Source organism: Hippichthys cyanospilos, chromosome 1 (genome assembly GCF_059441005.1).
Source record: "Hippichthys cyanospilos isolate Australia breed blue-spotted pipefish chromosome 1, RoL_Hcya_1.0, whole genome shotgun sequence".
In the NCBI taxonomy this organism is placed as follows: Eukaryota; Metazoa; Chordata; class Actinopteri; order Syngnathiformes; family Syngnathidae; genus Hippichthys; species Hippichthys cyanospilos.
This window is the reverse complement of record NC_142369.1, coordinates 35,367,142-35,383,079: the sequence shown is the minus strand read 5'-3', so window position 1 is coordinate 35,383,079 and position 15,938 is coordinate 35,367,142. Positions and strand designations below refer to the sequence as shown.

Genomic DNA, 15,938 nt, shown 5'->3' with positions numbered 1-15,938 from the left:
CATTCCATCCATTCAATCCATTTTGGCAGTCCGATGTAGCAAAATACAAAACCAATAGCACTTGACTCGCCTGGCGCCTAGGCGTTGAAGAACAGCGCAACAAGTACTCGTTTGCTCACGTACGCACTCTTCATTGCGGCAGAGAACTACCTGCCTCACCCTGTTTATTTTCACTGCGGTTTTATTTCTCATCAGCAAAACTAAATATGTCACTTACAAACATTAAACTTAAATGGTTAAAGACAGTAGCCAGACTGTGGAAAATCAGGTAAAAAAACGTATCTGCAAACACTAAATTGGCGACATGCAGATATACGGCAAGCAGCACGCGACAGTTGCATGTATACACCCAGTTTGTGATGATTGCCATTTCAGAGGTGAAGCTTGACTCGTTGCTGCTGTACCTCTCGTTTCATCCCTGTATTTGAACAGGAAATAGGCAAATGTTTGAAATTAGATGCAAAATGTTTGAAATTAGTCATACATAAAAATCAGAGGACAAATATTAATATCAATTTTGTTATAATTATTTATTTTTTTTACTTGTCATGATGACAGGTGAGGCTCTGTCTCACCTCCCTCCCCTGACCACACATCCCTGGTAGATAGATAATGCTATCGTCTATATTACAAAAAAACTTTAATAAAATTCAACATATCCAAAGCTCAATTCCCACATGAATTACATAACCCTAAAAATAACATCACTCCTCACTTAGTTTTATGATTTAGGGTTAGGTTTAGGGTTATACAGATAAAATGACATCTTTTCGCTTTGAATCAAATGTGACTGCTATCTGATGACAACATGTGGCCAAGAAATTAAACTTGTTTTTCACAATATGAATTTGCCTATTTTGGCCAAATTTTGTTCAATTCTCTGTAATACAGTAAACCTGATATCTCCATATTACAATATTCCCCCTATTTTTTATTTGTCAAATGTTCTAGGTTGCTTGAACCTAACATTAACTTAAGTACCGTAATTCTAACAGTCTAATTTTTCTGAATCCTTTTATTTTAATGGCAGTCGCCCACTATTTATAACTATGCAATTGTAATTCACACTTTAGAAGCCCCGAACATTTCCGTATTTTCCGAACTATAAGGCGCACCTAAAAGTCTTAATTCCTATAAAAAGCCTTATAATCAGGTGCACCTTATGTATGGATCATACTGAGATTGGGATTTGTAGATGGGTAATTAACTGATTAAGTAAGATTTACATGTTTTCTTTTGTGTGTTTACAGTTGAACAAGGTTGGTCATATTGACATTGAGTTATTATGCTATTGAGAGTTTAGAGTTATTATTTGAGTTATTATTGTTATTATTTTGAGTATTATTGTATTGTGATTGAAAGATTTTTAAAATATGTCATTAATTGAAGGTGCGCCTTATATATGGAAAAGGTTTTAAAATATGTCAATAATTGAGGGTGCGTTTTATAATCCGGTGTGCCTTATAGTGCGGAAAATATGGTACTGTACTTTGCTAATATTTCTCTGGAACTCTAATCTCACTTTATCATGTTGTTCAACCCTACTGTTAACTTTTATGTTTGTTTGAAACCATGCACACACACACATTCCTTTTCCATCTGGTAAACATTCTCAATGATAAAATTTGAAGTCATTCCTATATCATTAGAAATCATCCAGATCAGTGGTCCTCAACCCCCGGTCCGCGGACCGATAACGGTCCGTGGATCAACTGGTACTGGGCCGCGTTGGCAGCACCCAAAATAATGTTTTGGAGATGATTTAGTTCAATGATACTGCGCGAACGAGGCGAAAAAGCGGAGCGTTTTGTATTGTAATCAATGGAGTTCGCTTGACTGGGCGCGAATGCACGTCGGGTGACGCGATGGACGCGAATGGAGCGATGCGAATGGCGGCGCGCGGTCACAAGCAGCGAAATTTCGCCTTTCGCGTGAAGTTAATTTTTTTTTACTTTTTCCGCGTTTCGCGTTGCCACAGCGAATCAACTTCAGGAACATTGAACGGCTCACGCAGTGGGCAGGAATGAATCATGGCAGCCGCTTTGCGGTCACCGGGAGCGATCCAACACGGCCAGCTGAGCTTTCAATACAAAACAGAGCCAAGCAAGAGCACTTGCCTGGCTTGTAGAAAGGCTGAAGCGAGAACTTGGGACAACTGGTGCTCAGCGTTTGCTTCACTTAACAGCTGTTGAACCGTAGTTACAGTGCTAAGCTAACGATAGCGCAGCATTGTCAGCACAATATTTAGCACGGTCTCGGCCACTTGATTGCGACATTGAAACTTTAATTTTTTGGCAGGCGAGTACTGCCGCAAAGCGAGGGACACGCAGTGTAAAAAAAAGAAGAATAAAGGTGCTGTCGGTAAAAATATTGGTTCTGTCACATCCCAGAAAAGTGAAAGTTCTCAGCAATGCTCTTCTTTCCTGATCTACCATAAAGTGCACAGCAAGCTCGCTCCACTCCCCCTCCCCTCGCCCACAAATTTCAGGTTTGACATCATCTAAAATTCCCACTTTTGTGCAGACTAAATAAAGCACAATCGCGCATAGTTCTTTAGTTCAATTTGAACTAGTTTCTTTGTCATTTCAAACAATTTGACGCACAAACATGTAAGACACAGATCGTTACACACAGGTATGCAGACAGACAAATACACATGGACACAAAGACCAACCCCCATCCATGTCGAGACGTGTCGTCTCCTCACACGTGCTTCACCAACAGCTCCAACAGAAAATATCCATGTCTACAGTTCTAATATACATGTTGTAAAAACAAATATGGGATAACCTATATACAGTTTTTTTTGTTATTCTAACATATTCCTCCACACTTTCTTCGCTCTTCAAAACTCGCATCTTGTCGTTTCTTCAGTAAATAAAAAGTCAGCTGGTTGTTGGTCCTTCCCCTATTGTGCTCCTCTTTGATGGAATCGCCTTCTGTTGAATGTTTGGGTATCTATCCACTGAAATTTTTCAATCCCTTTTTTACACATATCTCTTTACTCAGTATTTCTACCCAGTCGAGCCTGTAACTGCTTTATTGGTGTTGTTTAATCCTTTATTGTCACTTTTTCGTGTTTAGATTCTTTTTTGCATTTGCATTTGCTGTGAGTTGTTTTAATTCTACTTTTTTTATAAATGTACTGGGATGGGGTGAACAAAGAAACCATGCCCAAAAGTGATGAACACTTTTGTGTTAATACTGTACACTTTTTTCATTAAAACATGGGCTACTATAACATGAACATTCTTTAGATTTAACTAAAGGCCTTTTTCTTTTCTGCCTACAAATACCAGGAGTCACACCATGCCACCATTGAGGTACTAGAGAGACGAGTGGCTGAACTTGAGTTGAAACTGACTGAGCAAGAAGGTTTAGCAGATACAGCAGGAGAGGTAAATAGCTTTTATTTAACCTTCTGCATATGTACACAATTACAGAGTGGAACCTTGAAAAGTGAATTACTAAGGTTGTAATTTATAATTCAGAATTTGACCAACAGTTGAAACTAATCTTCTCGACATTCTCCTCTAGAATGCCTTGGCTTGAGATTTGTTCAAAACCACCACAGGTTGAAGACCTACTTTGCAAAATTTAACAAAGAAGCCCCAGAACAGAATTTAGGCTTCAGTTTATTTTGCCTTAGTTGCAGCATTCTTTTCTTTGTACTCACAAACACAAAATTGGTGCAAAACTGTCATTGAAATATAAACTGACAAAAGACAATAATTCCCCCAAATAGTGGGACAAATGACCTAGAACTGGAGTAGGCAAACATTGTGGCTCGGGGGCCACATTGACTTTTTAAATTTGACAGCTGGCTAGGTCAGCAACAAGATAGGATACATATATAAAAAAAGGGGCATTTGTTAACACTACATATCAAACATAAACAGAGCTAAAGCATTAAAGTATTAACATAGTTTTTAATGAGAACAGTGTTGTTGATCGACAATTTTAGCCAGTGCATCGAAATCTGGTGGTAATCCATCCATCCATCATCCTCTGCTTATCCGGAGTCGTGTCGCGGGGGCGGAAGCCTCAGCAGGGAAGTCCAGACTTCCCTCTCCGCGGCCACTTTGTCCAGGTCCTCTGGGAGGATTCCCCAGGCATTCCCAGGCCAGCCGAGAGACATAGTCTCTCCAGTGTGTTCTGGGTCATTCCCATGGCTTCCTCCCAGTGGGACATGCCCGAAACATCTCACCAGGGAGGCGTCTGGGAGGCATCCTAACCTGATGCCCAAATCACCTCAACTGGCTTCTCTCAACATGAAGGAGCAGCAGCTCGACCCCGAGTCCCTCCCGGATGTCCAAGCTTCTCACTCTATCTCCAAGGGAGACCCCGGGCACCCTGCGAAGGAAACTCACTTGTATCCAGGATCTTTGCCTTTTGGCTCAGCTCTTTATTCACCACAACAGACCGGTATAGGGTGTTGCGGATGCTGCACCGATCTGCCTGTCAATTTGCCGTTCCATCCTACCCTCACTCATGATCAAGACCCCGAGATACTTAAACTCTTCCACTTGAGGCAGGACCCCGAACCGGAGAGGGCCCTCTACCCTTTTCCGACTGAGGACCATGGTCTCAGGTTTGGAGATGCTGAGTAGCTGAAAACTCAGGTATGAGAAGTTTGGAGATTCCGTGGTATTTCAGTTGTGGTAATTCTCAGAACAGATCTGAGATGTGCATAACCCAATCTGAGATCTCTGGGGGACTTTGTTGGTGTTAATCACAACAACGCCAGCAACCTCTGTGTCATCCTCTGGATGTTTGGAAATTTGGCTACACTTACTGAAGCAAAAAAGTCATTCAGTTTCAGGGAGTTTTACTTGTTCTTTAACACCATGTCACTTTGGAGATCAGTCATTTTTAAACTGCAACTCCTCTGACACCGTTTCAGGGTCTTTTGAGAAGGGACATGGCGCCAGCTGAAATGCCCTGTCAATTTTTCCAAAATCACAAAACTGACTGAATAATTCCTCATGTAGGTTGTACACATGTTGTGGGGCCTCTTTTTAAAGTAGCCATTGTGGAGGAATGAGCAAATTATTTCTCTGACATTTGCTTCGAGAATAAAACCAGCTTGGTTTTGATGGTTCTGATATTTGCTTGCATTTCATGCACAAACTGTTTTCTCCCTTGTAGCTTCACACCTAACTCATTCATGTGTGTCAGTATGTACACAGTAAAGGCTAAATCACAAAGCCAATCAGTGTCATTTATTTCCGGGAAATTGTCAGTATTCTCCAATAGCTCCAAAAATGAAATAATCTCCTGTAGTAGCTCCCACTCACGTTGACATTCTTTTCCTAATCTTCACCAGCAGGCATTAGATTGGTACAATAAATCTGTGTGAGCAGTGTTAGCTTCACTGCCGATTATAAAGTCCCTTCACTCAAATAAAGTTTACGACGAACTGGCTTCACTATGTGATTAAACTGCAGCACATCATTTACACCGTGTTTCTTGGTGAATTATGCAGTGTAGGAAAATGAGCTGGTTACAAATGCTGTGGAAACAAATTGGAACTTCGAGTATAAACTGTACGTTTTTATGTTTAGTGAGCTACAGGCTCCACTCAAAGTCGACGTACAAGGGGTGTTACTTAAAAGGGCAAATCCAGCCTTCCATGTTCCCTGACTACGGCCAAGGGATGGAAACGGGAAGGGATAACAATGTAGTTACTGTAAAAAAATACTTAAGTAAATATGTGTACTGCAGTTATCTTTGTCTCGGGGGAACACTGTAACGTTAACAATAATAATTGTTTGTAATGTCATACTACTGTTTTTAAGGGGTGGCATGGCTCGGTGGTAGAGTGGTCGTTTCCCAGCCGAAAGGCTGTGCGTTCAGTTCCCTGACCATAGAGACCATTTCGGTGTCCTTGAGCAAGACACTGAATCCCTAGTTGCTCCTGATGCTGCGTCATCAGTAGGTAAATGACTAGTTAGTGTAAAGCACTTTGAGTACCGAGGGTAGAAAAGCGCTATATAAGTAAAAGTCCACAAAATCCTCCACAAAAAGGGAAAATTGTCATTGTCAAATTAAGTCAATGATCCATGAAACTTCTCCGCAAACAAAATACAGTGAGCCCCTCTGTTACAAGATTATTCCGTTCCCCGGTTGGGTTTATAAGGCGGTTTATAAGGCGGTTGAGTTTATAAGGCGAATTCACCCATTAACGGGCAATCCAAACCTATGTTAAATAGCTAATCAAAGTTAAAGTCAAGTTTATTGTCAAATTCTTCACATGTGCTTAACATACAAAGGAATCGAAATTGCGTTTCTCACTATCCTCTGCGTTTTACATGTACAGTAACAAAGTGCAGGTGCGCAAGACAAGACAATCCTAAAAACTAGATTCTTATCTAAAGTCGTAATGTAAAGTGCAGTACAGTGGGCCCCCGGGTTACGAACTTAATCCGTTCAGCGGCTACGCTCGTATCTCGAATTGCTCGTATAGCGGGCAATCCAAACCCATGTTAATTCGTGAATGCGTGCAACGCGCGCCGAAGCCTTAGGTAAAAACGTCACACTGTATACATATATTAAAACTGAGTGACATAATCTGCTGTACACTTGCATTATACAATATATACAATGGATAAATAGCTTTTACCTTTGAAACGACAAGACTTGAGCTGGGTGTAAGCAGAGGGGGGCAGAGTCCAACGCTTACAGTTAACATGGCGATAGATATGCTATTGGTCTTACAGTGTTACAGTAACTCTTTCAGTCAGGGTGCAAATCACACAGATACTAAAACATCATCCTCTTATTTCTTTCTTTACCGCTGCTAGTAATTTTAGAAGCTATGTCTAACAGATAAAGTTTGCAAAGTCTTCACAACATTCCGTTTTTCACTAATTTTCTCTCCTTCCTTCCATCCTGTCCCATCAAGCTAGATAAAGGTGTTCGGCCAATAGCATATCGGCATTTCTGTGATTGACGTGTGACGCCGGCCAATAGCATCTCCGTGAGTGAGACCGGGTGACCTTAATCGACCAATAGCATATTCGCATCTCCGTGACTGACTGATAATTATTCGCACTTTTTTTTTAAACGGTTGGAATGTATTGACAATTAATTTAAAAAAAACACACATTTAAACCAATGACAATTCTTTGTCCTGCAATCGGCACATTTAATTTCATGTCAGCTGTTTTTCCCTTTAGCTGTACAAACACTACACTTAAATGGTAATATATTTAGACACCGTGAGTGAGACAGTCAGTGTGACGTTGTAAGACCAATAGCATTCACGTTACTGCCACAAGTATCTACTGATGATTGATGATGTCGCTACTGTTGATTTTATTGACGCAATTAAACGAGAACATTTCTACATACTCAATGGCCGGCATGTCGAATTGCTCGTAAGGCGAGAGGTTTGTTCGTAAGCGGAGGACAAAAATCTTCCTGATCCACGCTCGTAAGGCGAATTGTTCGTAAATCAGGGTGCTCGTAAGCCGGGGGCCGACTGTATATTTGATCTACTTTGCCTAGTGTTGCTAAACTAATAACTAAAAATAAAAGCGAAAAACCAGGTATGGCAAGATTACACCAAAACAAGACATAAGTAGCACCATATGACAAGACAGTCCAACAGTATGAGACAAGGCAAGACAACTCTGGCTGTGGTTGTCCCAGTTGTGTGCATTTGAGGTAGTTGTTATAGTTCTAAGTGTAATCGCTAGTGCAATAGAAATCCAATTATAAATAAACATGGCAGCAGCAAGTCTGTGCAAATTTTGCAAGTGCATGAGCAAAGTTTGAGTTTAGGTGGGGGGCCAGCTAGGTGTTTCTTCTGGCTAAGGCTGAATGTGGGAGAGAGGAGGGGAGAGAGAGAGAGTTCAGCAGTTTCACGGGTGGGAAGGGGGTAGAGTTCAGCAGTCTCACGGCCTGGTGGATGAAGCTGTTTCTGAGTCGGGTGGTGCGGGAGCGGAGGCTCCTGTACCTCTTTCCGGAGGGCAGAAGGCTGAACAGACTGTGTGCAGGGTGGCTTGTATCTGTGACAATCGTGACGGCTTTGCGGCTGAGGTGGGTGGTGTGCAGCTCTTGCTGCGAGGGGAGGGGAGCACCAATAATCCTCTCAGCTGTCCTCACGATGCGTTGTAGAGCCTTCCTGTTGTAGTCAGTGCAGCTCCCACCCCACACGGTGATGCAGCCGGTGAAGATGTTTTCGATGGTTCCTCTGTAGAATGTGGTCATGATGGGTGGCGCGGCACTTGCCCGCTTCAGTTTGCGCAGGAAGTAGAGACGCCGCTGTGCTTTCTTGGCCAGAGATGCAGTGTTGGTGGTCCAGGAGAAGTCATTGCTGATTTGCACCCCCAGGAACTTGGTGCTGCTCACCCTCTCCACTGCAGCACCATCGATGGTCAGTGGGCGGTGTTGGGTGCGGCCTCTCTGGAAGCTGACGACCATCTCTTTGGTCTTGCTGATGTTTAGCAGGAGGTTGTTGTCTTTGCACCATCTGGTCAGAAGCTCCACTTCTTTCCTGTAGTGGGTCTCGTCGCCGTTGGGGATGAGGCCCACCAGTGTTGTGTCGTCAGCAAACTTCACGAGGTGGTTGGAGCTGTGGGTTGCTGTGCAGTCGTGTGTCAGTAGGGTGAAGAGGAGGGGGCTGAGCACACAGCCTTGTGGGTCCCCCGTGCTCAGGGTGATCCTGCCAGAGATGTTGTTGCCAACACGCACCACCTGAGGCCTCTGGCTGAGGAAATCCTGCAGCCAGTTGCAGAGTGAGTTGCTGAGGCCCAGTTTGTTCAGTTTGAGTTGTTGGGGTATTATGGTGTTGAACGCTGAGCTGAAGTCTATGAACAGCATTCTCACATATGAGTCTTTCTTGTCCAGGTGGGTGAATACCGGGTGGAGGGCAGAGCAGATTGCGTCGTCTGTGGATGGCTTTGCCCTGTAGGCGAACTGACATGGGTCCAGGCTGGGGGGCAGGATGGATTTTATGTGTGACAAGACTAGTCGTTCAAAGCACTTCATGATGATGGGTGTCAGTGCCACCGGACGATAATCGTTGACGCAGGATGGGGAGGATTTCTTTGGCACAGGTATGATGGTGACAGCTTTGAAGCTTGATGGCACAATGGCGTGCCTCAGGGAGGTGTTAAAGATGTCTGTAAAAACATCTTTCAGCTCCTCTGCACAGTCTTTCAGCACCCTGCCAGGGATGTTGTCTGGACTTGCTGCTTTCCGGGTGTTGATGGTCGAGAGTGTCCTCCTCACGCAGGCAGCAGACAGGCACAGAGGCTGGTCGTGCGAAGGTGGTGGTGTTTTCTGTGGGCAGGTGCTGTTCTGTTCCTCATAGCGTGCAAAGAAACTGTTTAGGTTGTTGAGCAGAGTGATGTCGCTCTCGCAGCTTTGTGGTGCAGGTTTGTAGTCTGTGATTGCCTGAATGCCTTGCCATAGGCTGTGTGCATTCTTGCTGTCCTTGAAGTGAGAAGTTATCTTGTTTGTGTATTCTTGTTTGGCTTTCCTGATGCCACGGGACAGGTTGGCTCTCGCTGTTCTCAGGGCTGATTTCTCCCCAGCTTTGAAGGCCTTGTCCCTGGCCCTCAACAGCCTGTGGACGTCTCCTGTTAGCCGTGGCTTCTGGTTGGCCCGTGTGGTGATCCTCTTGATGTGGGTCACGTCGTCCATGCATTTGGTGATGTAGGAGGTCACCGTGTCTGTGTACTCCTCAATATCTGTGATGCCGTTGTAGGTTGCTGCTTCCTTAAAAATGTCCCAGTCTGTTGACTCAAAGCAGTCCTGTCGTGCTGAGGCGCCTCCTTTGGCCACACCCTTACTTCTTTCAGTGCAGATTTGATGACTTTCACTCTTTGACTGTATGCAGGCATTAGCATAATAGTGAGGTGGTCAGAGGCACCGAACCGATGTGGGGGAGGGGGGTTGCTTTGTATGCTCCTTTGTGCTGAGTGTAAACACAGTCCTAGATATTATGTCCTCTTGTTGCAAAGTGGATTTGTTGATGAAACATCGGGAGAACAGTTTTGAGATCAGCATGGTTGAAATACCCAGTGAGGAGGATGAAGCCGCCTGGTTGTGCTGTTTGTTGTTCACTGATAGCCTGCTACAGTTCGTTCAGCGCGGCACTTCTGTTGCTGTTGTTAGTTGGGGCGATATAGGTAGCGAGTTGGGGGGATATAGGTAGCCATCTAATGCGTTTAGAACCACAGGTAAACACATCAAAATTGTACATACATATTAATAATTGGTACCAAAATAGTATAGTAAGTGCTATGTGTATATAATATACATGTATACAATCAGAAATCATAATAAAAAATATGGAAAGGATTTATTTGAGTGGTGCTTGTTATGCCCATATTCCCTAGTCAGGGTTATCTCCAGAATTGTTTTCATATAAATCATCTTCTTATTTCTCTCTGTAACATCACTAGCAATCTTGGGACCCATGTCTAATCCTTTCAACTTTGACTGAAGCAGTAAAATGCACTAGAAATACGGTTTCGTGACCACTCACATTTGAACAAAGCTTTAACGTTCCGCCATTTTGAAACGAGTGAGGCCAGCCAATAGTAGACCAGCTTCTCCGTGAGGAGACGCCGACCAATAGCAGACCGGCACTGTAGTGATGTGTTGCATGGAGGCATTGACGGCAACTAAAAATAAGTGCAATTACCTAAAAACACCTGCCGATGGAGATGAAACAGCACAAATACAGCCACGCCCCTAGGGTCATGACAGTTGTTTTTGTCGCAAAACCCGGAAAATACCATAAAGAGAAGATGAAAAAACTCAGTATTCCACGCCGCAACATAAAAATAACGTCAGCCAGGAACGCTGTAACACGGGGCCTATTGTTCTATGTATTTTAAGCCTTGTGTGTATATATATATATATATATATATATATATATATATATATATATATATATATATATATATATATATATATATATATATAATATATTTATTTATTTATTTTTTTTACACAAATGGCTGAAGTAGTGAAAATCAAGTATTAAATCAGTACATGGATAAGAGTGTATATATATTTTTTGTTCATATTTAAGAGTCTTGCTTCCTTTGGACGTTATCTGAAGATCCAATATGATAAGATCTCCTCTTATACTTTAGGTAAAGCGTGTGATGAATGGTGTTTTTCATTCTCTACGAGGAGAGTTTGACCTCAGTGAGTCTTACAGTGGCCAAACTGTGCTGGCTGTCCTTGTAAATACGATTAAGGTAAGTGTGACATGAGAATTTTGGGGAACTTTTATACATTTAGTCGAAATGAACACACACAGTTCATTCAAAAAGCAAACATCTTAGGAGAAGTGAATAATTATGTAAAATGCATGACGTACAAATGTGTTAGGTGGATGTATATGTTCCTGATTTACTGATTACCTTCAAACTTGATATGTTTGTTGGATTCCACTATTTTTCAGAGCTATACCAGAACAAGGGTTAGTTGTCACCAATACCAAGTACTACAAAGCTCGAAATAAGTGTGTTTGCATCAGGTTGCAATGTGAATTTTGGACTTTGCACCTCATCTAAAACACATGGAATCACTTAAAGAGTCAGTTGCCAGCTTAGTGTTCCAAATATCATTTGATGACAATCATAAACCTGCCAACTAAGGTCTTGTCAAATAGGGTGGCCTACTGGCTGGGGATCTCACTGTCCTTTCCCAGCCTGACCACCCAGCTTGCTCGCGTAATATTAAAAGCGCCTCTCACTGTTCTCCTAAGGTAGTGGTTCTTAACCTGGGTTCGATCAAACCCTCGGGGTTCGGTGAGTCGGTCTCATGGGTTCGGTGGAGCCTCCGCCGCAGAGGTCCACCCCTCAATCTAGTCTGCAGTTAGTGGGCACAGTCATTGAAAGCGTCCTGCTCTGAGATTTCCTACCGGTCCGCTTTGAGGTCGCTGGTTTATGCAGCAGAGTGAGACCTCCCTATCAGACCGCTTAGAGAGGGCTGTATATGTGTCTGAGTGAAACTCCCTACCGGTTCGCTTTGAGAGCGCTGGATAAGCAGCAGAGTGAGACCTCCTTCTCAGTCGGGACCACACACCGGAATTAGCCTGTTATCTCCCGAGCGCCAATCCAGGCAAATAAGCCCCTGCGACCGGCGATCTAAAGGGTTGATCGCCGTACGGACTCACGACGTGGCGGCGGGGAACTGGTACTTTTACCCACTGTGTTGGTTTTGTTATTTGAACAAGGTGATATTAATGCACAATTCATTTCGCGCACCAGTAAAAAAAAAAAATCATTTTATTTTTTACTAAAGAAGGGTTCAGTGAATGAGCATATGAAACTGGTGGGGTTTGGTGCCTCCAACAAGGTTAAGAACCACTGTCCTAAGTTCATGATATCATGGTCACGCTGGAGTTGTGATATGTATTTCTGCTGTCTTCTGGCTAAAAACATCTGCGTTCGATCACATCACAGCCTCACTCTTCATTGTCTTCCTCTCTCACACACTCAAATTCGAATGGGGGGAAAATATTTAAACGAAATAAAAAATAAGTATGTACTTGATAAGTAAGCCCTACAATCTAGAGAGTTCAGTTGCTGAAAGTGACATACAATATTTTCTGGTCAATTTCATTGCAGGACAGTGAACAATGTCACCAAGGTTTGTGGGACATTGTTTGTTCCCATTGTGGGAAAAAAAAAAAAATTGACATTAAAGTCATTGTACGTAAAATGACTTTTAGAGGACCTACATTTTAATCCAATAGCAAATCTTTTTAATGCAATCTCAAATAGAATTTTTATGATGCACAAAAATAGGAAGCAAGATTTTTGACTGCATTACTTGGAAGAGGCAAAGAAATTCTATACATTACCTCGATGGAATCTATGCAGGGTTATAGGAATGCTTATTCTGTCATGAAACATCTATCATTCTTAGTAGGCATTTACAGCTGCTGTTCTAAGTACATACTATTTCTTTTGTTTATTTAATTTTTCACAATCATTCATGTCTTTCCAGAATATAACCTTACATCTCCTTCATGACAAAGACTCCCAGACAAGAATTAAAGAGAAAGAGTTTCCAGAGCAAGAAGAGGAAACAGACAGAGATTATTCGAAACAACAAGATAAGAAAAAATGCAACACATTCCTTGTCAATGAAGAGGATGGAATCAGGAAACCTTTAAAAGAGGCTGTTCCTCAGACAGTGGATGGCCATCATCACCACAGTAGTGGGGACCAAATACCAGATAGAGCTGAAGAACAGGAACCATTATCGGTTTTAAAGGAACAGTTCCAATTTGCAGCATTAAAAACCACACACTTGCCATCAGGATCTGCAAAGCAGGGGCAGGCATTAGACGAGACCAATGAGCCTGCAAATCTAGAGGCCGGACATGAAAATGTCCTAACTCTGGTTGAACAGGAACAGACAGCTTCAATGAGTGTGAATGATGTGTTTGTAATGGAAAATACTGATATCTCAGAACAAAAGGACACTGACTCCCAGAAATCCATCGGACCCCCAGTCAAGCCACCACCACCACCAAATAAAGTTCAGCTCAGTCAGGTTAAAGATAAAAGGTGGGTGTTCCCTTAGGGGTTTCTAATAACCTTTTTTGACCTAGTTTGTGGATGTTGTAGTATTGCTTGTATTTCTTGAGATTGATTAATTATTTTAAGTTTCAAATAATAGGGGTGTGCTGAAATAAAATGATTCACATATGAATCTGGATTCTCATTTACTATTATTTAAATTGTTTTAAAATGTCAATATACAGTATTGCTATTGGAAACAAAAGGAAATTGATGCTCTTCCTGTCAGCATCCATACTTCGGCGCCCTGTGCAATGATGTCACCACGCAGCCCTAGAAAGTCAAGCCTGCATAGCACAAACACTTGTTTTAAGCATGTATGAAAATCCTAACCCTAACCCTAACCCGCTGACAGGGGCGGCAAGGCTCAGTGGTAGAGTGGTCGTCTCCCAGCCGAGAGGCTGTGGATTTGATCTCCCGACCATCGAGACCATGTCTCAGCGTCCTTGAGCAAGACACTGAACCCCTAATTACTCCTGATGCTGCGTCATCAGTAGGTAAATGACTAGTTAGTGTAAAGCGCTTTGAGTACCCAAGGTAGAAAAGCGCTATATAAGTGAAAGTCCATTTACCATTTACAGTGCACCTTATAGCCCGGTACGCCTAATATATCAATCATGTTAAATGATACAACAGCAAGCCCAATGTGATGTCTCAAAAGCCATTAAACTGAGCGTCTTGCTACTTCATCTCAATTTAGTGGTAAGCTTCATTTTTTTTTTTTTTTTTGCACTAATCCGTATGCACAGTTTAGTCATCCGTTTGCTCAGTTTAACAAACTGTACGTACGATTTACTGTCGACACTGTATGGGGGGGGTGGAATGCTATATTGAAGGGAGGTGTTCCAGCGTGATGACGTATGAGCTGGGGGGCGAGAGGGGATTGGTATGGCGTAGTTGCGTTTACAAACACACATATTAGTTTATGAAGTTGTTTAGTAATGGGCTAATGCTTATTTAGTTTTTACTTTTAAGATGACTCTGCTTGTTCATGAAGCTACGGAGCCCTCCTGGTGCCAGAGTATAAAAACATATTTGCCCTATTCCGTACACACGGTTGTTTAGTAATCTGTTTGAATGGTTTAGTAATCCGTTTGCTCAGTTTAGTAATCCTTTTGTACGGTTTAGTTGCTTGCTCAGTTTAGTAATCTGTGCGTACGGTTTACTGTAGACGCTGTATTGAGAAAAACACAAAACAAAAAAATCTTTATTGAAGGGAGGTGTCCTAGGGTGATGATGTAGCTTTTCAATACCGTGCGGGGGGGGTTTGACTTGTATTTCTAGCCGAAAATTTCTAGCACAGCCGAAAAACGTTTATTCCACACACACAGCTCATATGTCATCACCCCGGGACACCTACCTTCAATACAGCATTTTTTTGTGTGTTTATAAACGCAACAATGCCATACCAATCGCAAATAGCAATTTTTTAAATCAACAAACAACATATTTTAATGTTTCTGAGTATTTTACAAGTCGAGAATTCTCGTACATGGCACTGAAAGAGTTCAATGTGACAGATTGAAAATATGCTGGTGAAACAGCCATTTGAACATCGCCAGGTACTCCCATTCAGCCATCCATCGTGGTCCATTTCCAGAAACACAGAATGGGATGTTAATATTCTTGTGCGGCACATGCAATTGATGAAATTCGTAAATGGTTGGTGGAAAACTTGAAGGGATGAATTTATGGGTACGCATCATCAGTAGTGTTCCACTGGGTCATTTGGTGTTTCGGCCTTTAACACTATACACCCTCTCCAGAGGCAGCCAGCTGCAAGCGTGATCAGACCTGAGCTTGCGTCCCAAGCTCAATTAGCAGTTGCCTTGTTTTAAAGCTACTTGGGGGCCCAACTGGGGTCATTTGTCTTCAGCCATAGCCACTGGCTGCTTCTTTCAGCTACTTCTGACGCGGCTTTGACGGCTGTGCAATGGCTCTGTCCCCTGACTCCCAAGTCCCTCAAAAGTCATGTGTAAGGTGTTCCCACAAAGCCTCTGCACCCCACTTCAACGGGCCGGACGTCAGCATTCCAGCCGCGATGTCAAGTTTAGCAGCCAATTCGAAGTACCACAGGTTTTTCCACTAATATGCCTCCTCTATGGAGTCTTCCCATGGTACAGTGAGTTTAATTATGTATACCTTCTGTATGGAAGGGGACTAGAGCACCAGCTCAGGCCTCAAGGTGGTAGTGGCGATCTCTGAGGGGAACACCAGCTGTTTGCCAACATCTGCCAGCATCTTCCAGTCACGTGCTGGGGACAGCTGTCTTCTATCTGATAGTGTAGTGATGTTCCTGGCAGCTGTGGCCCCTTTGTGGACAAAGTCAGTTCCCTAAGAGGTCTTAGGTGTTCGCCGTGGAAAGGTGTTAACGTTAGT

At 42.8% G+C, this 15,938-nt stretch overlaps 1 protein-coding gene across 5 annotated transcripts in view; it reads left to right on the top strand.

The window, feature by feature from the left end:
* fkbp15b (FKBP prolyl isomerase family member 15b) overlaps nucleotides 1-15,938 on the top strand; it is a 69,524-nt gene that overhangs the window by 48,479 nt on the left and 5,107 nt on the right. For all 5 annotated transcript variants that reach the window (XM_088414884.1, XM_088414875.1, XM_088414866.1 and 2 more), the window contains 3 exons: nucleotides 3,300-3,398; nucleotides 11,115-11,222; nucleotides 12,982-13,547. In XM_088414884.1, coding sequence (XP_088271010.1) covers nucleotides 3,300-3,398; nucleotides 11,115-11,222; nucleotides 12,982-13,547 — 773 coding nt within the window. The remainder of the gene's footprint in view (nucleotides 1-3,299; nucleotides 3,399-11,114; nucleotides 11,223-12,981; nucleotides 13,548-15,938) is intronic.